This window comes from Numida meleagris, chromosome 9 (genome assembly GCF_002078875.1).
Source record: "Numida meleagris isolate 19003 breed g44 Domestic line chromosome 9, NumMel1.0, whole genome shotgun sequence".
In the NCBI taxonomy this organism is placed as follows: Eukaryota; Metazoa; Chordata; class Aves; order Galliformes; family Numididae; genus Numida; species Numida meleagris.
The window spans coordinates 9,722,355-9,744,091 of NC_034417.1; the positions used below are offsets into that span (position 1 = coordinate 9,722,355).

The following is a 21,737-nucleotide window of genomic DNA, read 5'->3' on the forward strand; positions in this document are numbered from 1 at the left end:
TCAGCAAATTGCACTACAATGGTACAAAGGCCTGTTGACTTGTTTGATGCTTAGTTGCAGTCTTACAGACGATACTAACAAAGGAAAGTATTTCTTTAGCAACAGCCCATGGAGGCTTTCCCTCATAAGGGCCTCTGTTTTTTCTCTGTTATTTCTGCAAGTCATTTGCATTGGAAAGACTGCAAATCAGATTTTTTTTAAAGTAATAAATTTTAGTCACAAAATGCAACATAGTGATTGAGATGTGGATCTAGTTCTATAAATATTTAAAAAAAAAAAAAACAACACACTTAGATTCCATTTTATGGCACCTCTTCCTATACTTGGACTAACTCCATTTGCATCTTGCAGGTATTTCCTCAATGAGTGAGCCTGTTACCTTCCTATTGTGTTATGTGACACTTGCACAGCATTCCAAAACATTCACCACTTGATCATACTAACGATGACTAACTATAAGCAAACACCGAGTACAGTTGAGAGATGCTTTTTGAGACTGCAAAACCATCTACTTTAAAGAGCAGTGACAATTGTTAAACATCTATGAAAAATTATTTTTCCTAATTCTTTCTTATAAGAAGCCCAGTCTTCTTTCAGTTCTGAGAGATTACCAAGACACTGAGGTCACCAAGTGAACAACGCACCATCTGCTTCCTCTGGGCAGAGTTCACAGGGATCTCCCCATCCCTGTCCTTTTAGGGCACAGCAACACTCTTGTTTGGAGTGGTTTCGGGACTTCGGCACAGAACATTTTCCATCTTCAAATTTGGTAAAGCAGTAACTCACTCTCAGATCTGCATTGAGAAAAAGGTTGTTGTTACACGCAGTTAGGGAGACTTTGACACTGTTTTCAATTAGAGGGGTAAACTGCAAAACTACATGAAGCCCCCCCCATAGCCCCCCAACAAAACACCCAGCTTCCATCTGAGTCTAACAAGGAACATTACTGCCTCTGACTAGAGAAGACTGGAAGAGGGAGAGGCACTCTCTAACCCAGTAAAGGAAAGCTACGGGATAGAGTGTCATATCTCAGCCAGGGAAAAGGAAAATATTTTCTCTTTTGTCCAGCAGAAATGTAAGGGCTGTACCCTCCTCCCATGTTCACTCCTCTTTGTGAAAATTGAATACTGATTTATTTATATTTTATTATTAGTAAGAATCACTTCAGTCAAGAGATTTGAGTAAACTTGCAATGATAATGCTGCGTAGTGTTAAACTGAGGATCAATTTTCAACAGCACTTTCCTTCTTCATTCTTCCCTGAGGCACACACAACAAAGAAAACTGGCCTTGCGGCACTCCTTTAAGCTGGGTAACCAGGATGCTGGCATAGAGCTGAGATCACAGACCACAGGCATCCAGCAGGCAGAGAGCTGGCAGCTCCCTGGGCTGGCAGGGGAACAGTAATGGGCCAGTTGTGGAAGCAGCTGCTCATCCAGTTTTCTGGCTACTGCATCAATGCTGGGCAATGTCCAGACTTTACAAAAGTAAAGTAACGGGAAGTTTTAAACAAAAGTTTGTTTGGCCTCAGATACTAGAAAAAAGCCCTATTTTGGGGGGGACGGGGAGAAACACAGTTCTTGTGCACATACAAAAAATAAATATTCATATAATATATATATACATATATATTATATGAAACAGTGGTCTGTTTTTTATAAAGAAGATTAAGCTGTGTTCTTTATTATGACTTTGTTTCTTGTTTGTTCTTTTTTAATTTGAGTGTTTTCTTCTTACCTGGAGAGAACAATACCCTCAGAGTAAAGGAACCTCATTTATACAAGCTACAAAAGCACAGCTAAAAGAGCCGTGCAACTTTCTTGAAGTTAAGGGAAGTAGCTGCGCCAAACTCCATGGTGGTTTGGAGACTTGGATGAACGTTTACTGCAGGTTGGGTTCTTTTTTTTTTTAAACCAAAACCACAGTTTCATTTAGCCCACTGTGAAGTGAAGAACTCACTATGGTGTCAACAAGCATCACCACTCTGTGCCAAGCATAACTACAGAGGTCCTTATAAAGGTCTTACTCATCAGTGGTTACCACTGTGCACAGTGTGTATAGGACATTTAATGATGTATCCATTTAATCATTTCCAATGTCTTAAAAATAACACTCCCTTATTTGCTGTGCTTTTTCTTTATCCACAGAATTAACTAACCTGTGGGTTTTAATTGCTAGACGTTCAGCTTTTAGCATTTAACCTGTTTTAGTGCCCAAGTTTAGGCTCTGAACAGCATAAGTGGTAATCTTGAAGCCTTGCATCTTGAAAAAGAGCTTCAGACTTTTCTAAGCAGATGGGTGCTTATTGTCCACACTATTCTGTTTGCTAATGTTTTCCATCGATCTTTTTTCCACCCACACATTTGTGGAAAGCAACAGTGTTTAACAAGTGTTATGTAGAATCTGGTAAGTGCTAAGAACTGCCTTATTCCTGGAAATGCTTCCTGCAGCACTGCACTGCAGTAATCTCCAGTGCTCATGCTTCATCACCATGTCAAACGTGTCACAGTCTATGCAGAATCTAGGTAGTCCCAACATTTCTTCCAGGACTGCAATAAAGGGCTGTGGAACAACATAATTTCCCCACTTAACTTAGCGCTTTTAACATAATCTTCACCCCTTTTATTGCAGTGTTCTCTTTAATGACAATCAGATGTTAGAGCAAGGAACCTGGCCACAACTAAAGAATTATCATGTTTTTCTTGTGAAAAATATTGTCCGAGTCCAGAGCTTCCTTAGTATATTAAAAACAGGCAGCTAACAAGTCTTCTATGAAACAGAAAACAAATTCTGAAATGCCAAAAAATAAGAATGAGATTACCTTGGCATCGCCTTCCTGTGGAAGACAACACAAAACCTTCTGGACACAGGCATTTGAAACTGCCTGGAGTGTTGCTGCATGTGCCCAGGGCACAAATTTCTGGCTGTTCCACACATTCATCAATGTCTGTAAGAAAAGTAATTAGACAGATGAGAAATAAAAATGTCTACGCTGGCAGATGTACTACATAAAACATAACTTTACATCATCGCTGATATCTCACAGATCTGAAAATACAGATGTCAGCAGAAGAACAGACAGAAAGAGGGATAAGAAATCCAGGTACAAAATCTAGGGTTAGTTTTTCAAGACCTCATGCTGTGGGTACACCTCCAGCAATGTACCAGCAAAAGGTCTAGGATCTGATTTTTCTCTTTTCTCAGGTAGTTGTGATTCGAAACAAAACTTAACCAGACTTCATCAGAAGCAAGTAACTTATCAGTGGCTACAGTTCAGAACGGTATACTGTCACACAAAAAGTAAACATTACCCATGCTTAGATGCAGAGGAAGGTGGTAACAACTGTGAGTAGCTAAGGAAACGGACAGAAGTAATATTGATCTATACACACCTTCACATCTGTCATTTTGCAGGACATATCCAGGAGGACAAATGCATCTGAACGACCCATCCAAGTTCTGGCATGTGCCTGGTGCACATTTTCCAGGCTCCAGTGCACACTCGTTGACATCTGAAAGAAAAGAATAACAACAGCAATTATCTCAAGTTATCTCAATAAATTTGCTATTGAGGCTGCTATACTTTTGATTCCAACAAACTAATGGTGGAACTTTCCAGGAGTGGGAGAAGAGCCCTCATCGACTTCAGCTACATACAAAGACAACAATTTTGACAGTTCTCTGATCTCTTTCATGGTTTTACTGAACATTGTCTACTCAAGGTCCACTGCACATTTTTCCTTCCCTAAAAGAAGGTACTCACCGACACAAGTCCTTCCATCCAGAGCCACCTCGTAGCCGTCATTGCAAAGACACTGGAAGGATCCAATTGTGTTCACACACTGACCATTCCTGCAGAGCATCCCATTTCCACTTGCACACTCATCCACATCTAAAAAAAAAAACATTGAAAAACACCTGCATCAAGTAAAATTGTATAGATGAGATTTCTGTTTCCACTGTATCAGCACAGTAACTGATAATTCATCAATAATCCCGTTTCAAAAGGAAGTGAAAGAAAAATACTGCTACCAGTCTAATTTAAAAAGTTGTCAAAGCAAGAGTTAAAGGAAAGGGATATTTCACATGCAAATATTTAAGTGGTTTCAGAAAAGTGAGAAGTAAATAATCAGAGGCCTTCTCAGACTGAAGAAATAGCTTTTTGTCGCTGCTAACACAATCAAGTGTGATCCTTTAATGTAGAGGAGATAGTACTAATGTTAACTTCATTAGAAGCAAAAGGTCTTAGAAACACTTAACTGGTCTCAGCACTGCTTACCTATACAGTCATTGTTGTGGGAGAGGATGAATCCCAAATTGCAGCGGCAATTGAAAGAGCCAATGGTGTTTCTACAGGTTCCATTGCCGCACGCATCTCTCTCACACTCATTAATATCTACAAAGGAGAAAAAATGAGCAACAAGAATTTTAATCTCTGGTGGAGAAAGGAAGGACTGTAGCCATCCCACAGGCAAGAGAAGTAACCTACTGCCAGGACAGAGCAAATACAAGTGAAAAAGATTTTCCTGCCTTCCAAAAGGAAGATTTTACAAAGGTTTATACATTTGATAGTAACATTTATAAAAATAATCAAGCATTCAATAATCATTTATCTTTCTGTAGCTCCTGCCTCAGCTTTCCCAAAAGATTTCTAAGCTATCTTTGGTCACAAACATCCTAAAATCTCCCCGTCTTACTCAGACAACAGACACTAAACTAACAGCTTTGAATGGGTTAAGTACAGAGTTTCCTTCTTTATGAAGATGTCTCTGTTTCTGAAAAGGCCATTTTTCTGGCAGGAAATCTATCTTTCACTTCTCTGTCAACAAGTAGGCTATATAGAATTGCCACATTGCAATATTCATCTACTAGATTTCTTGCCTAAAGGAAGGAATGAGACAAAATGTTTCAGAAAACTCTGAAGAAAGAATTATTCTTCTGAAAAAAATGCAGGAATTAGCAGTCAATAAAACAGGACATATATATTTAAACTGTCTGTCTACAGTAACGAGACATTCTTCCTTCATTATCAGCTTCTTATCATCTCCAGTAGTCAGCTATGGTGGTTTTGCATCTTTGCCTGGAGGTAGATGGTTCACAGTCAGTTCTTGTAATGCCATTCCTTATGACAGGGAGGATAGACTTCCATTAAGATACTCATTAAGTACAGTTTAATTTGGTATACTTGCCTATACACATTGTTCTGTCATCATTGGTCTTGAATCCATTGTGACAAATGCAGTAAAAACTTCCGACAGTGTCAATACACTGCCCATGGCTGCAGATATTAGGAATTTCTTGACATTCATTCCGATCTGGAAGCAAAGTAGCACACTGAAAGTTAACACCTCTAAACTACAAGCCTGGAAAGATGAAGTAGCAGCAAACATGAGTTAGAAACCGGTGCATGTTTATACCATCAATGAGTATTTTCAATTTATTAACAACAAAAGCATTTTGAAGAAAATCTCTGAAGATGGGCTATTTGTAAGTAATATTTTCCAACATTTGTGGAGCTGAAAAAAATCTAGTGTAAAAATTTTGAAATATGAAATAATGAAATATTTTTTGCGGGAAAGAAGATATGTCACTATGGATTCAAAAAAGTAGAACTAATGACACAAAATTACATCAGGAGATCTCTGAGTGTTTTACATAGACTTACAGCAGATAGAAAGCCTCACATATATCACAGTTTGTATACCCACGGAAGCAACTACTTGCTTTTAGCCATATTAGATTGTATGCTTGATTGACTTACTGAAATAATATAAAACTGAACTTTTCTCAGTCAGCTTACAGAAAGAAAAAATGCATTAAAATATTAGCCACTCTATGCGGAGATAAAATGAGTACATGTATACATGTGTGTTGTAGCATGCAACGCGATGATGCTGAAAACCAGACAAATAGGGCACAATAAACTCAAACAACAAGAACTACTCCTGTATGAAGCCAGAAAATGTTTTGCCATCAGAAGCAAGCATTCATCTGCATAATTGTGCAGAGAAAGATGGGGAAATCTATCCTGCCAACATGTGATATGCTGCCTTACAATAGCAGGGCATTTATTACACTAGTATGATAGCTGACTGCTTCCTGCTGCTCTTGTTATCACAGAATCACAGAATTGCAGGGGCTGGAAAGGACCTCAAGAGAACATGGAGTCCCACCCCCTGCTAAAGGAGCTTCTCTACAGTAGGTTGGACAGGTCAGTGTTCAGATGGGTCTTGAACATCCCCAGAGAAGGAGACTCCACCACTTCTCTAGGCAGCTTGTTCTAGTGCTCAGTCATCCTTACTGTAAAGAAGTTCTCCTGCATGTTTGTATGGAACTTCCTCTGTTCAAGTTTTAGGCCATTTTTCCATGTCCTATTACTACACACCACCAAGAAGAGCCTAGCTTCATCCATTTGCCTCCCATCCCCCTTTAGATATTTATAAGCATTAATCAGATCCCCCCCCAGTCTTCCTTTCCTCAGCTACGAATGCTTTCAGGCAGAACCCAGGATTTTACCAATAACAAGGGAAACAAAATGTCAAAGAACAAAATGTTTGCTGTCCAGTACATTTTTTCCATTAAAAAATAAGAAACATAAATCAAACAAGATCTCTCTTTTGACCTTGTCAACAACAAAAGCTGGTTTGATTCAATATGCTTCTTGGCATTTTGCCTGATGCAGCTCCAAAACACAATAACTGAGGTGCTCCCATAAGTTTGTACTAGAATCCATTAGATTTTAGTGTTCTGTAATCTTCCTTTACATACAATTTAAGCAAGACAGATTCAGTTTCATAACAAACCAGTCCCCGTGCTTTGCAAAACAAAGAGTGAAGTCATTCATAATTGCAAAGAACTGCATGTACTAAATTTTGTTTTTCTTCCACCACTGCCTGTTCTCCACACTGTACTAAGTACATGGACAATCCCAGTAACCCCTATCCCTAGGATTACTGTACTTCCAGTGGGGACATTAGTAGCTTTGAATGAGGGTTCACTGCTCTCCTAATGCTATTAATGATACTCCTGCTAACGAGTCCAAAGAAGGCAGGAAGGAAACCAATGCTGGATAATATTAAAACTTAAGAATTCCAAATTCTCTCATCTTAGAAGAGTGATGGAGAAAGAAAAACTTCAGCTTTCTTCAGTGCTCTACGAACAGTGAATTAAAGTCCCAGGCAAAAATAACTTCTTTTGGGGTGAGGGGAGAAGGGTCCTTTAAAGGTCATCTAGTTCAACTGCCTGACCACCTCATGGCAAACCATAAATTACAGCACATTAATGAGGGCATTATCCAACTGCCTCTTGAACACCAACAGGCATGAGGCATCAACTACCTCTCTGAGAAGCCTGTTCCATTGTTCAACCACCCCCACAGTAAAGAGACTGGGAGGCAGAATATAAGCGTTTCTATGAAAAGATTATGTTTTATATCACAAAAGAATATCGCCAGAAGAATGCCATTTTTATAGTAAGGTAAATGTAGTACTCATAGCCCTAGTGAACACGATACACCATAGTTTTGACTCAACAAGATACAAGCCACTGGAGTGTAATCCCTTTCCATGCAGTAGCATGACTGATTCAATATCGCAAGGTGCTTCGCACTCTGCTCTCAGCAAAGCCATTAGGAGTTTCCTTTCTTTGCTGGATCAAGTACTTTATCAACCACTTTTATTTTTACTCTAATTGTTTATTTTCACTAAACATAAAATAAGAGCAAAATACAGGGAAGTATTACTATTTGTGCCAATTCATGCTGGTTTATTGTAACCCATATCAGAACCTTCCCTGGCTCTTCCTGTACTACTGTAATGAATGCATAAAAACAATTACATTGAGAATATATTGAATATTTACATGTGCCACTGCATAGCTTTACAAAACAAAGTCTCAGTTCTCATAGTAGGGTTCTGGTTGCCCCTACACCCTTTTCCCTCAAGAGTCTCACAAAACAATGAAGAACTACACTGCAGGGAAAGTACATTTCCTCAGACTCAAGTACTCAAAAGCAAAATCTCAAGGAAAATGTTACCAATTTCCTTTGTAATTATTATTTTGTACAGCAATGTATGTAGTATTTACAGCTGCTTGGCTGCCAGCACTCTTTAAAATCTCTGCAATTCTTCAAGTAATCAACACAAATGCCTCTCTGGACTATGATTTTAAAAGAAAGAGCAAATAGATTAAAGAACTGCAGTCCCACTCAGGGAGTATTTAAAAATAATGTTCTGGGGCCTGGTTAAACCCACAGAAAAGTTAGGAAGTTTAACAATAAGCTTTTTAAGTTAGTTATTGCATGTGGCCTAGCAGATAAGTCCACCTTATCAGAAGAGACCCCAGAAAGCTGTGTTCTATTTGTGAAAATATAGCTGGCAAATAAAGTGCTAAAACACATCCAGAAAATTAAAATGAAAAAATAATTTGTGCAGAGGACGGGAAAAATACTGCATGTTCTCTGTCCAGACAGTAGCTGAATTTTTAGTGTCAGAAAATAGCTAGTCAAGAAACAGTGAATAACTCGGTCTAAAGAAATATCTTCGCAGTCAGTGGGATAGAGTGGAAGACAAATACTCATGTAAGTATCATTTATGCCTTTGTGGGATAGGCCCAACAGATTTCTGGTAATTAGCAGAATGTTTATGGGAATCCCTAAAGGGCTTTAAAAGGAGGGTTCCTGGAGCCAGCATCATCTCCTAGTATAATAAAATATGCATCTTCCTGAAGAGGAAGAGATGCTTTTTAAGCTTCTCTTAAAAGCTATTACTTTCTGCAGACATTCATCCAAAGAAGCCAGAAGTACTCACCGGTGCAGCGGCCAGTTGATGTGAACCTATAGCCAGGTTTACAGTCACAACGGTAGCTACCAGCTGTGTTGACACATTCTGCATTTTGCTGACACACTGGTCCATTTTGGCATTCATCAATATCTGTCAATACAAGAAAGAATGTGACCGCTATGGTAACCACGAGAATGACAACAAAACCAGATTGTTTTTAGTGCTATGGAATACTGTCTTACCAAGTATATGAACTTCATTTAAACTGTGAAAACATCAATATATTGATAAAAGTAGGCATCTAGTCAAATTTAGCTTTTTCCCTGAAATGACCCCAAATCCACATTCTCCATTTGCAAAATTCAGTCCTGTTTAGAAGAGTGATATAATGCTTTCCTGAAGGTGTTAGAATGCACAGGAAAGGCCTGTTGCAATATTTCATTTGGATGGATTTCAATCTTAGACTGTTATCAGAATATGCCTGCATAGATCTCTATGTAGATATCACAAGGATCTCCCTTGATCATAACAAAGACTTGAGATCCATGTTGGACATTAGTATCTCTCAATGTAAACAGCAACATCAAACTTCAGGCAAAAAAAATTCAACCAGTTTTCCCTACTAAGGAAAATATATGAGGAATAGATGGGTAACACTTTTTCCTTTTGTGACATTGCTCTGTGCTTACAATTTGGTAAGTTCAGCCCTGGTTTCTTTCCTGTGGATGGCTGCCTGTTGAAGGAAGCACACTCACTCAGGATCGCTGTACTACCACGTGCTATTTGTACTAGTAGTAGGATCTTAGAGACCAATACCTCAGGTACTAGTGACCCAGACAGAGTAAGGCAGTAAGAATCTGTCTGATGGCAAAAAGTCAATTTCACAAGGTGTGAGACAAGGTATGAAAAGAAAGCATTAGAACTGGATTTGTTTTTTAAGTTCTGAAGATGGATTCACAAAAGTAGAGTTTTACTGTGGATGGATTGCCGCATGCTCCTTGGTTCCCAGAATATGGAAGGGAGACGAAGCATTTTATAGAGAAGATGGTATAGCCAAGAGATAACTGTAGCATAATCTTCTTAGAGAAATACACAGTGTAAGAGAGGTGACTCACAATCACACTCTAATAATGGATATTGACAGCAAAAAATCAACCTTACTCTGGAAAAAAAAATGGGGAGGAGCACCGTACTTAAATGCAATTTTATTCTCTTTAAACAGCATCCACAGCACTGGATGGCACAGCAGAGGCTATCCCCTGAACTGATTCAAGCTTGGGTCAAAGTCTGTACAACCCTTATTTTCACTTGGGTTTTTCAAATTAAATAGAGAACTTTATTTCCCTAGAAATGTAAGTATGTTTCAGTTAGAAGGTGTGTACAGAAGATGCTTGTATTTGAAGCTCCTCGATATCATGCTCTGCAGTACTCATTTTGTCAGCAGTCATAAACCACATTGGGGAATGAAACAACTCACATTACTGTCTTCAGTTTCCTCACAAAACTGACAATGTTATAAAGTGTTTAAATTGGCAAATAAGCTATCATGTGTTTTTACTATTTACAGAAATCTTTGTTCCATAAGAAAAAAACATCGTGGAGTAAAATAATAATTCTTGTGATGTGACTCAAGACAACTCTTTTTTTCTTGGCTTTACTGTCAAATGTGAAAAACAATGTTTCTTCCCATGACTGCTGATTCATGCTCCTTCAGTGCCTGAGATGTCTGATGAAAAATCTGGTATTTTCTATGCAAAAGAATTCAAAAAGTTTTAATTAACATGACCAATTACACTGATACCAGTGTTTGCCTTTGTTAAGAGTGACTTGCAAACATATCATATTTGCCACTGCCTGAATTGCCAGCTGGTGAAACAAAATTTCTCTGAATGAGATCAGCACTCTACCTTCACAGATCAGTAGCTTGTCATTGTAGAAGAAACCCACAGGACACTCGCATCGGAAGCTGCCAACCATGTTTATACAGATCCCATTTTCACACACTCCAGGAATCTCTCTGCATTCATCAATATCTGCAATAAGAAATTTTTTGAATACTTGTAAATGGCACTTCATGAAATTCTCTGCTACATACTACATCTTACATTTATCCTTCCTAAAACTATCAAACGTATGTGAGCATCAGAACATTCCCAACTGCAATGGTGAGTGAGATTTCCCAAATCATAGAAATGCAGAAATTTCTTGTTTCCTCAAGAACTCTTCACTGTAACCCAGATCTATCCTGCCACACAGGAAGGCAGGAGTTAGCATGCATCCTTCCTCATCTCTCCCATCCACAGCCCTGATGAACCTGCTCATCCATTCTGAGTGCTGAAATGGAGTTACTGGGAAGAGCTGAATGGAGACAATGTAACCGCCTTTGTTTTAATACAGGAGAACTGCATGCAAGCACTGATCAGAACTCAGTTTGCACTGTTTTACTCTCTCTAATCTGGGTAATAACCATGTATTTCTGTAATAGTTTGGGAGTGCCAATGCCAGGTAACATTTGAAGTGATGCCAACATGCTATTAATTAGATTGATTAAGCCAGGCCACGAGGATTTGCCAATGTCCTACTTATACCTAAGTTAAGTAATTGATTTTGGCAGAAAAAAAACAGCTGTTATTTCAATTGTATATGTCCTGTCTATTGGGTTCTTAAGTTAATTATCTTAAATATTCTGACAACAAGAAACAGAGACTCCCCCACAACCACTCCCTTTAGTAAAAACTGCTACATGCGTGGTTGTATACGAGACAGAATATAGTGGGGAATGAGCAGCTAACGTGGGTTTTAACCAGCTAATGTCTTTTTTTTTCATTTTCTAATTTTATTTTTTTACTACTACATTTTTGTCCTCTGATTAAAAATAAGGATTAACAGAACTACCTCCCTCTCTGAAACAACCACCTGGGGTAAGTCTACAGAACTTTGATCCAAACAACAGATGAGTAACACGTAAAGACTGTGATCAAATATTACAAGGTGCACAGAGCACTGTCCCTGCAAAGCATACACTACCTTGTTACCATGCTCGGTGCCTACAGACGTAAGGGACACCAGGAGATGCTCAGCAAAAGCATCAGGATGAATGCTGCAACCTAGTGACACCCACCAAGACGCCATAGCAGCAGGGAGAGCCTATAGCTTGCACGATGTAAAGCTGTGTGTTCACCGCTCTCACCACAGTGCTGCACTGGAATGTGTTGGCGGCCTCTCTGGGATGGCTCTTTTGTTTCAGTTGGTTCCTGCACGTGCACTGCTCTGCGGTGTGATAGAGTGGAGAGAACTGACTGCAACACTCCTGGCACGCACACTGTTACAGGTGCAACTTTTACTTATGCATGCTAGGATGATCGAAGGTCTCTCTGCAGTGCTATATCCCATTGAGTTTACATGGCTGAATATAGATTCCCAAGATTCTGAATAGATGCTCAGGAAAAGCCTTAGTGCTTCTTGCCTTTTGTTGATGAATGGCCCAGCTGATAACGATCTGGGCTAATGCTAACAATGAGAAGTGGAAACTTTGCTTGTGAGAAACAAGCCTGGTACATCATAAATATTGCACATTTCAGTAACTCCTTTTAAAAAAAAGACATTCTCTACTTTAACTAGAAATACTTTTACCTAACTAGCTGAACACTGCATCACAGCAACAGCTTAATCCTAAAGCACCTGAGTGCTGTCTGTTTGTTAAAGGGCATATTATCTGCTTCTTATTTGCATTCTTCTGTGAATAGAAGCAAAATGGAGTCCCAGGGACTTACTCAGATCCTTGCCTTTGAATTTCTCATTCTCTCCCTCTTTTTGTTTTGCAATTTGTTACTCACCATTCAAAAGTTATACACAATAACACATGTGAGAAATATTCCAGTTAAACAGAAAAAAGGATTTTTGTGTCAAACCAATACACTTGGGGACTGGTGTGAAATGTCAAATTAAATCTGTGCTTTAGTCTCAGGGAAAGAGTCCTAATTCCACCCAGACCAAATGCAGATTGGCCTTACTCCCAGTTCTTGTATGCTTGGTAATCTGTGCCCTGCTCATGTAGGCCTAATGACAGTTTCTTCACAGCTTTATTTTGCCTTAATAACAAGCAGCAGTAATCATTGCTGCCAGCTAGGAGGAGCTATACAGAAAGCTTGCAGGCTCAGAGCTAGATGGAAGGTTCAACTCCATCACACTGAAATAAATAATTGGGAAAGGAAACTTCCTCTCTTCCCTGGGCAGAGGTAGTACAGAATTTAGTTCAGAATAGAAGTCACAACTCACCAACTGGTAATCCTGTGTAAATGTCGATGAAGAAGCCAGGCCTTTGACTTCCACAGAGTGTGGAGAACTCATCTGCAACAAGAAAACAAAGCAGCAGGGAAACAAAGCATATTTTGAGTTAATCAACAGCCAAAAATTCAATATATCCTTAATCAACAGTCAAAAATTCTCTACATCTTTTGCTAAGAATTTTCTTATTCTGCTTTTCAGCACCTGCAAGGCACGCAGAAGTATGCATACCTCCAGGGCTCACTCTGTGATGTGCTTGGTACACACACAGCTTCTCATTCATAGGACTCTGAGAATAGTATATACAAAGATGCAGAGGACTTGGGCTCACATCCTGGTTTTCCTGTGCATATGCTTATCTCTGCATTATATTTTCTGAGTGCAAGTCCAGATCTGACTTTAAAAAATCTGAACTATAAGTTGGAAGTTATCCAATTAATTGTCTAGGAAGTTTGTTCTTGAAGCAAACCAACTCAAAACAGAGCGGGAAGTCCAAGGCTCAACTATGCAGCCTTTCCCAATGTGGAGGTTTCCTGTATGCCCACACAATTCATCCAGAAACTGCTACATCTTATATGTAGCTGCTTGACACAGATCATTCTCAGAAGAAACTGAGGTACCTCTGTAAACTCATGGTTAACAGAAAGGCCCCTCATAGCAATCAGCAGCCAGGGCACAGCGCGGCACACACAATATTTGTTGGAGCAATGCCAGTCTTCTCCTTGCCTCAGTATGCCTTGACTGGTAGGCATTTGCAAAGAGGCAGATCAAACTGTACAGCATGAAGTCTCTCATCCAGGGAAACTGTCACAAAAGAGACACGCATGGCCCAGCAGACTGCACACACACCACTCCAAAAGGATTTAAACATATGCCTTCACTGTGACAAGGGCTGACCCCATACAGACCAAAAGTAATTAATCTCTTCATTTTAGACACATGAGACAAAAGCAATCACATCTCTTTCTCTAACAGCGTTACACCTGCTAACAGTAAACCTGTTACTAAAGCTTACAAATAGCTTTGCAATGAGAAAAAAAAAATACCAGTGCTAGGGATAGGACACTGTTCACAAGGCTTATTCCAAGCACGTCCAATGTTGTACGAACAGCAGCACATTTTCTTGGTCATATTAAAGAGTAGCTCGCCATCACAGGTTTGATTGTCAGCATAGTAATTTCTGTAGCACAGACTTCTTCTCATATCTGTGAAAACGAAAAAGCAAAACCAGAGGGCAATGCATTAGCAACTCTTATGGATGATGATGAACCTGAAGGGTTTAGGAGCTACCTCCTTCATGTATGTACTTTTTAGATGGCTATCAAGTAGCTGCTGTGGCAGTGTAAAATTCTACATTAAATTTGTTCCTACAGTATTTCTAATTTTAGTAATCACCTGCAGAAGCTTTTAACCAAAAAGCTGAGGTGAAAACTGGAAGGAATGAACACAGAAAATATCAAATCAAAAGAGTTATTCTGATGAGATACTAAAAAAACTAATAAAAGTGATCTATTGTGATTTATGCAATAAAATTCATGTAAGAAGCTAGATCTTCTATTCAGTTAACTCTCATATAACTAAATTTGAGAAATAATTATGATTTGTGTGAGCTACAGCCCTGGCCCAAAGCACGAAGATAAAGCTTAAAAAAAACCTACATACCCATACAGTTGTTCCCTCCATTGACTTGCATGTAATCAGGAGGACAGATGCAGGTGTAGTTTCCAACAGTATTGTAACATGTGCCAGGTCCACAAATGCCAGGTGTATCACACTCATTCACATCTAGAAGAGAACAAAAAGGCAGTGAGTGGCCACAGCAATTTTCTCATTATGCTTCCAAGAACAAAAATGTCTCGGCAACACCTAAGGTTCATTGTCAAGGAGAGATCATTCTGCTACATGATGATTTTTCATCATTTTATACAAATAAAAGCAGAAGAATAGTTAAGTAAATGCTACGTACCATCACATACTCGAGTCTCCTCATTCAAATAGTACCCTGATGGACACTGACACTGGAAGCTACCAAATGTATTAATGCACTTTCCTCCTTGGCAGAGCCCAGGCAGTTCTTGACATTCATCAATATCTGTCCAAACAAATGCACAGACATTATCTCATTCAGACTTTTCCATGAAAAACAACACTCTCTGAAGAGTTTCATAGTTTTAAACGTGTAAAAATAGGAAAATGTTTACATTACCCTCTAATATAACTGTAATAGGGTTTGGTCGGAAACCTTCTCCTCCAGGGCAAAGAACCTTATACTCAGCTGAAAACAAAATATAATTATGAATCTGTAATAGTAGAAACATTTTCAGCATAATTATCCTTGAAAATTTGTCAAATTATTACAGGAAAATTTAAATGTAAAGATACTAAGTAACCAGATATCAACATTAGGTTTTACAGCTGCTATTCCATTTTGTAATGTCAAGCATTTTATCTAATAGCGTACTTACACAAAAGTGATAATAGCATTCTAAACAAATAATTTTTTTGAAAGGCTAGTAAAAGTTTTGATTAACAGTGATGAGGTTCTTCAAAAACCTCTTCCCTGCATGTATACAATAAATGATAACACCAGTACTTGAGTTACCTGGCTAAATTAGAAAAACAAGACAAAACAAAAAAAGAAGTATCGTTAACTCTAACCCAGGAAAGCTGACTTACTTGTGTTCACAGATGGGCACTGTTCACAGGGAACTCCCCAAGCTCTGCCCAGGGAGCAGCAACAGGAAGCCTTAGAAACACCCACTCCAATCTCATTGCTGCAGAAGGTGCCACCATTATCTCCACGAGTTTTAATGTCCAGGTAACAGTTGCCAGATCGTGTATCTATTCAGAATGCACATAATAACAAACATATTAGCAGAGGGGAAAGCAAGTAACAAACAGTATCTCATGATAGGCATACCTTCAAAAAGCCCTCCTTTCCTGTAGGAGGCCAAGGAAAGTAACTCGTGTTGTCCGAGAGGACCCAGCCCTTCTCCCTTGACAGGACAGTGCTGCCCCATCTCTTTGCTTTGTTGAACTTCTCACAAAGTAGGGAATTTATTCAACATGACCAGGGAATTCAGCCAGGCCTTTTCTCATTTTGATTTACATTGTCACCCACGTTTACACATCCTTCCAGTTCCAGAAAAATATTGCTTTCTCCTCTCTTTGAGGTTTAACAGAATGAAAACATCTACACATTAGGAATTTTAAATACATTCAAATTTTTTGAGCATCTCTATGCCCACTTAGACAAATGAAAGCCAAAAAATATCAGAGGAGTACCAAGCAGTTGAAGTCTAATACAACAGTACCTCCATTGGTCATGAAAGCTGCATCTAGCCAAGCTGCACGCAATACTACAAGAGCATGAGTGGCTTTGTGCCACGACTTCATTTGCCTGCCATCTTGGGGCCAGCTGGACGTTGGTTTAAGCTTGATGAAATTTAAAATTGTCTCATGCCTGCTGTAAATTGTGGACAGTTGTAACAAGCCCCAAGGGTTTGGTCCTGGCAGCAAGGCACTGCTGGCATACTACATCACTCTGGGCATATTCCCACTGCACTATTAGAACTTCTAAAGCCAGGGGCAGTGGGGTGAGAGTTGGAGTTTGTTCTAGCCCTCTTCCGTGACCTAGAACTTTGTCCCTAAACAGTTAGCCTTACAGCCTCTCTGTGCAACTTCACTTGTTAATGAATGCGATGAGCAGTCCCTTACCAACACAGCCAACGCGGGTGGGATTCAGCTCAAAATCTGGAGGGCACTCACAGGTGTAACTACCAGCAGTATTGACACATGTGCCACTAATGCAGGTTGTGGGATCTGCACATTCATTAACATCTGCAAGAAAAAAAACAGCAGGAGGTAAGCAAATTCACAAGGACACTATCAATATATCGAATAACATATGCTGACCACCATAAATCCATTATTTCTGAAGTACTGATCTCCAAGAAGCTTCAAAATGTACACAGACACTTTAGAAGTATAACACTAACCTGAAATCAATTCTTCATTACACTGGGAAAAAAAAGTGGAAACAACCTATGAATTTACCTATAGTATTCAGAAACTCTTAAGGGAAAGCTACATAACAAGATCATAGCTTACAATACAGTATTGTGAATGGAAACTACAGGGCACAAGACATCTCTGCCTGGAAGATGCGAGCAGGTAGAACTGTTAATCTTTGCTGTATTTCTTTCCTACTTCCCTTAAGCCAGTGTGATATCAGAGGCTGACAAAGAATGGGAAAGAGCAGTGTAGAGAAGGCCACTAGTCTCCAGTTGAGTACAGTCCCCACTGAGTTTTCTCTCTGTGCTATACAGTAGGGAAGGGCGCATTTTCCTTATATCCAGGCTGATATGTATAGATTTATATTAGAATTTCCTATGGAGTTGATTATAACACTAACAGAAAATTAAAAAGCATGCTGTTCAAAATCATCTTTACCTGTGCAATTACCACCACTTCTGTCCAATTCATAGCCCACTTCACACTCGCATCGGAAAAGTCCAGGAAGGTTATGACAAGTTCCGTAGACACAGATGTTGGGAAGTGAGCACTCATCAATATCTGACAGAGAAACAGGAGGGGACAAATATGAATTTTCTTCAACTTTTTAATACAGATACAAGAAACTACAAAAAGGTTCAGAAAACATGAATCTGGAAGCCAACTGCTCCTGCACACTGCGTAAGACCAGAAAAAATAACAAGCAAGATTAATACTTGAGGCCTAAGTAACCTAATCCATAGCCTTTGTTTTGGGCAAAAGGCTCTTTCCAGTGTCACTAGAAGCCATGCCAGGAACAATCTGAGCTTATTAGTGGGCTAACCTGACAACTAGCAAAATTAAACATGGCAGGAGATAAGCTTTAAAAATGAAGTTTCTCCTAAATCAGCAGCCATCTCCAGAAAGCAGGACTTCAGTGAAACAAAATTAAAAAAAAAAAAAAAACACAACACAAAAAAGCAACAACTTGGGCACAAAAGCGAATACTAATATTCAGGTTCCTGCATTTGACAGATTTTGAGTTTGGCACCTGGAGCTCACTTGTGCTGCTTGTCTGAATCATCATATCCAATTCAGCATTTAAGGAATGCTGTATGCACTGCACAAAGAACAGCTAACTTGATACGATATAAAGAAGAATGTTCACAAAGAACCTTCAAATACTGCATTTAGTGTACACATCCGAGACATCCAGGATAGTCTGTTTTAGCAACAGGAGTTAGGCTCTATATAAGCTATTTAAAGCTAGCTAAAAGCTTTCTAAGTAAATTGTTGCACGAAACACTATGAAACCCAGTATTGTTTTAGTTTACATAAAAATTCACGCTCATAAATTATTTCTCTTGGTGGATTACTTAAAATAATGCACAGAACACTTCTGGGGGGAAAAATCCTATTTATAGTGGTGCACTTATGAACTCCATCAAACGTTAGTTCTTCTGAGTTATTAGTATGTCAGATGATACGGCTGCTGCTTCTTAACTGGCTTAACTGATAAGTGCCACACAAACTGTGGATTTCAAATGTTACTACTGAATATATGACCTTAATCACATTGGCAAGATATTTAATTTGTTGGTTCTTTTTTTGTTAATCTTTTTATACGCAAAGCTCCTACAAAAGACTGGTAAACAGGTAAGTACAAAAACTTTCTGCAAGGCTTCAAATTCTGATTCTGCATGTGGCAGAAGCCCTCAATACAGGTTCACTTTATTAGCTACCAAACAGTGTTTTTCAGCTTCATATACACAAAGCCAAAATAACAACACTTTCTGCTTAACTGTAATGAATAAAATGAAGAACGATTTGCAAACTAACCAAGATGAAACAGCTGCTGATCAAGCCGTTTGGATCACCAATCACACCACAAATAACATGTGGTAAGATGGTCTCCAAAAACCTTTTCTCTCTATACAACAGGACAGTGAAGACCCAGATGCTCATAATAAATACCAGCAAACTTTTTCTGTTTATATGACTATAAACAAATAAAACAACTATTGACAATTTTCAGGCAGTTCTCAATGCCACCACAACTGCAAGCAATTGCAAGATTTTTCAGACATAAAATATTATTAAGGCAGAGTTTGTCGAGTGTTGTTTAAAGCTTACGGAGAGTTACCTTCACATGCTTTCCCATCCAGACTTGGCAAAAATCCCATATCACATTCACAGCGATATCCTCCTGGAGCATTGAGGCACTGCCCATTTTCACAGAGATTCAAGTTTTCTGAGCATTCATCTAGGTCTGTGAAAGAAAGAGAAATTGCAGGTTTATAGTAAACACAGTGTTTCTACAACATTTGTTTCAGCGAAAGTATGCAGTGTTCAAGGACTTTAACAATTCTGCACATGCAGAAGAAACTATAGTTTACTTATGCTCAGAAGCTATTACATGCAACAGCCTGGTACATTTTCTACATCAGGAAAATGCAACTTCTAATAAAAAACAAATTCAGCAAGAAGGACAGACTCCTAAAGTAGCTCCAGTTAACAGAAACCGGAGGCAGTACACAGGGTCAAATTTAGACTCAGAATGAGCACGTGAATTTTATTACTGTTATCATTTCTATTACAGAAAAGCCTAGTGGCAGCAACAGAGATAAGAGTTTTACTTCGCACTGAACAAAGATACAGTAATAGGTTGCCCCTATGCCAAACAGAAAATATTAGCAAAGTGGCACTGAGGTGAAAATATCATCAAAATCAAACTGCAATTTAACAGTTGAGAAAAGCAGTCTTGGTAGTACTGGATTACACTGCCCTTCAGATAGATTGTAGCCATTATTTTCTAGCTGACATTTTATACATCACAACGTATGTGTTGCAGCTGACAGTGTGCAGGTTATGGAGGCCACTGAGGAGATCAATCAGATTCAAGACTAAATTATAGAGACTGAATTAAACTGGAATCCCAGGGTCCATTTTTAAATTGGAATGATTCAAATTTGGCCTTAAACCCGTGGAGCCATTTTCTCAGATGCCATGAAAACTACTGTCATTCATAAAGTGCTGCTGATTTGCACAAGCTGAAAATCTGGCCCACCAAATGTCATATCATATGGCTTTATTCTGAACAGGATCCCTCTCTGTATAGCATTACCAGCAGCACTGAATTCCTTAGTGCGATAGCTGGGTTCCTGATGACGAAGCCTACACAAACTGCTCTCTTCTTCAAAGCAGAAGACATAAGCATGGGTGGGAAACTTAGCTCTCTGGCAACGTTTTTACAATCACATTTACAGTTTATAAAAGGAGGTTTCAAAAGCAGCCACCTCCATCATTCTACGTGTCAGCACTGTGTCTCAACACCAGCTTTCAGGATGATGCAGTAAAGTGGTCAGACAATATAAACTCATCTATGAAAAAACATTTTTAGGTGGTTTTATAAAGTTATTTTAATACACATGCCCTACTACTTAAATACTAATGTTGACAGCCAATGAACTGGTTTACTAATTGGGTGAATTATATGACCAAGCATTGTTTTAATAATTTTTCAACCTACTAGCAAGAAAAGCTCAATGAAAACTTTCATTTTATCAAGAGAAAAAAATGACTGCTTTAGACAAGATTATAATACACAGTATCTTTCAAGTTTTGGCAATTTACGTGAATTAGAAGACAGTGAAGGATGACATGCAAGGATAATTTCAAATCTTTAAAAGGTGGCTGTATTTTTAAAGTCTGATATTGAACCATAGACTAACTTATGTTGTAAGGGACCACTGGAGGTCATTTGGTCCAGCTTAGATTAGATCAGATAGCTCACAGCCTTGCCCAGCTGAGTTCCTAGTAATTCCAAAGATGGAGATCTTACAATCTCTTTGGGCACTTGCTGCAGTTTAAATGCTATCCTCTGAAACAGCAACCAAATTTTGGGAGCACCAGACTTAATACAACGCAATCCTTGAACTGACTCACATTTTATATTCCAGCTGAATGGGAATTCTGAGTACAAAATCACAGAGCTTACACTGTGAATACTAATTCACTGATATTTGTGTATAAATTATAATACCAATAAGCAAGAGCCTGGTGAGTATTCAAGCACGGCACTTTTCTCATTCCTAAGGAAGCTCACCTGTACAAGTGAAGCCATCCCCAGTATAACCTTCTTTACACAGGCAGCGGTAAGACCCCATTGTATTCTTGCAGTCAGCATGTGGGCTGCACATGTGGGTTCCATTGGAGCACTCATCCAGATCTTTAAAAAAATAATAATTTTTTAAAAAGCAACATTAGTCAACAAAACAAAACCATCTCAGTACAAATACACACTTTAAATGGCATATGGCAAACAGAACCCCTACTTAAAATAATCTTCTCTAGAATAAAACCTACACATATGTGGAGCCATCTGACTGGAAAAGCAAGTACAACTTATTGGCAGCCCAGCAAAGCAGACTGACAAGGTAAGAGTGAATGAGGAAGTCACAGGGCACTTCTCAGGCTAAGAACTTCTGGGTTATATCTTGTTTTTACAGGGAGTACTGAGAGACCTCTCACTGTCTCCTGAGAGCCACGAGCTGCTCTGAAGGACACACTGTCTCTCTCCATGGTCCAGTCCACCTCCACTGTTTCATAAGCCAAACATGAGACAATGTTGATCTCAGTTACCATGGCAGAGAATTTGCCCTCCAACAAGTCATGTCAA

General features: G+C 39.0%; 1 protein-coding gene across 2 annotated transcripts in view; it reads right to left on the reverse strand.

Moving 5' to 3' along the window:
• Nucleotides 1–21,737, reverse strand: part of FBN1 (fibrillin 1) — a 151,975-nt gene that overhangs the window by 17,515 nt on the left and 112,723 nt on the right. For both annotated transcript variants that reach the window (XM_021407256.1, XM_021407258.1), the window contains 18 exons: nt 21,165–21,287; nt 19,203–19,328; nt 17,519–17,641; nt 16,784–16,906; nt 15,743–15,907; nt 15,273–15,341; nt 15,033–15,158; nt 14,729–14,851; nt 14,113–14,271; nt 13,058–13,129; nt 10,687–10,812; nt 8,807–8,929; nt 5,189–5,314; nt 4,279–4,395; nt 3,763–3,891; nt 3,392–3,511; nt 2,821–2,946; nt 645–794 (listed from right to left, as the gene is read on the reverse strand). In XM_021407256.1, the coding sequence (XP_021262931.1) occupies nt 645–794; nt 2,821–2,946; nt 3,392–3,511; nt 3,763–3,891; nt 4,279–4,395; nt 5,189–5,314; nt 8,807–8,929; nt 10,687–10,812; nt 13,058–13,129; nt 14,113–14,271; nt 14,729–14,851; nt 15,033–15,158; nt 15,273–15,341; nt 15,743–15,907; nt 16,784–16,906; nt 17,519–17,641; nt 19,203–19,328; nt 21,165–21,287 (2,226 nt within the window). The remainder of the gene's footprint in view (nt 1–644; nt 795–2,820; nt 2,947–3,391; nt 3,512–3,762; nt 3,892–4,278; nt 4,396–5,188; nt 5,315–8,806; nt 8,930–10,686; nt 10,813–13,057; nt 13,130–14,112; nt 14,272–14,728; nt 14,852–15,032; nt 15,159–15,272; nt 15,342–15,742; nt 15,908–16,783; nt 16,907–17,518; nt 17,642–19,202; nt 19,329–21,164; nt 21,288–21,737) is intronic.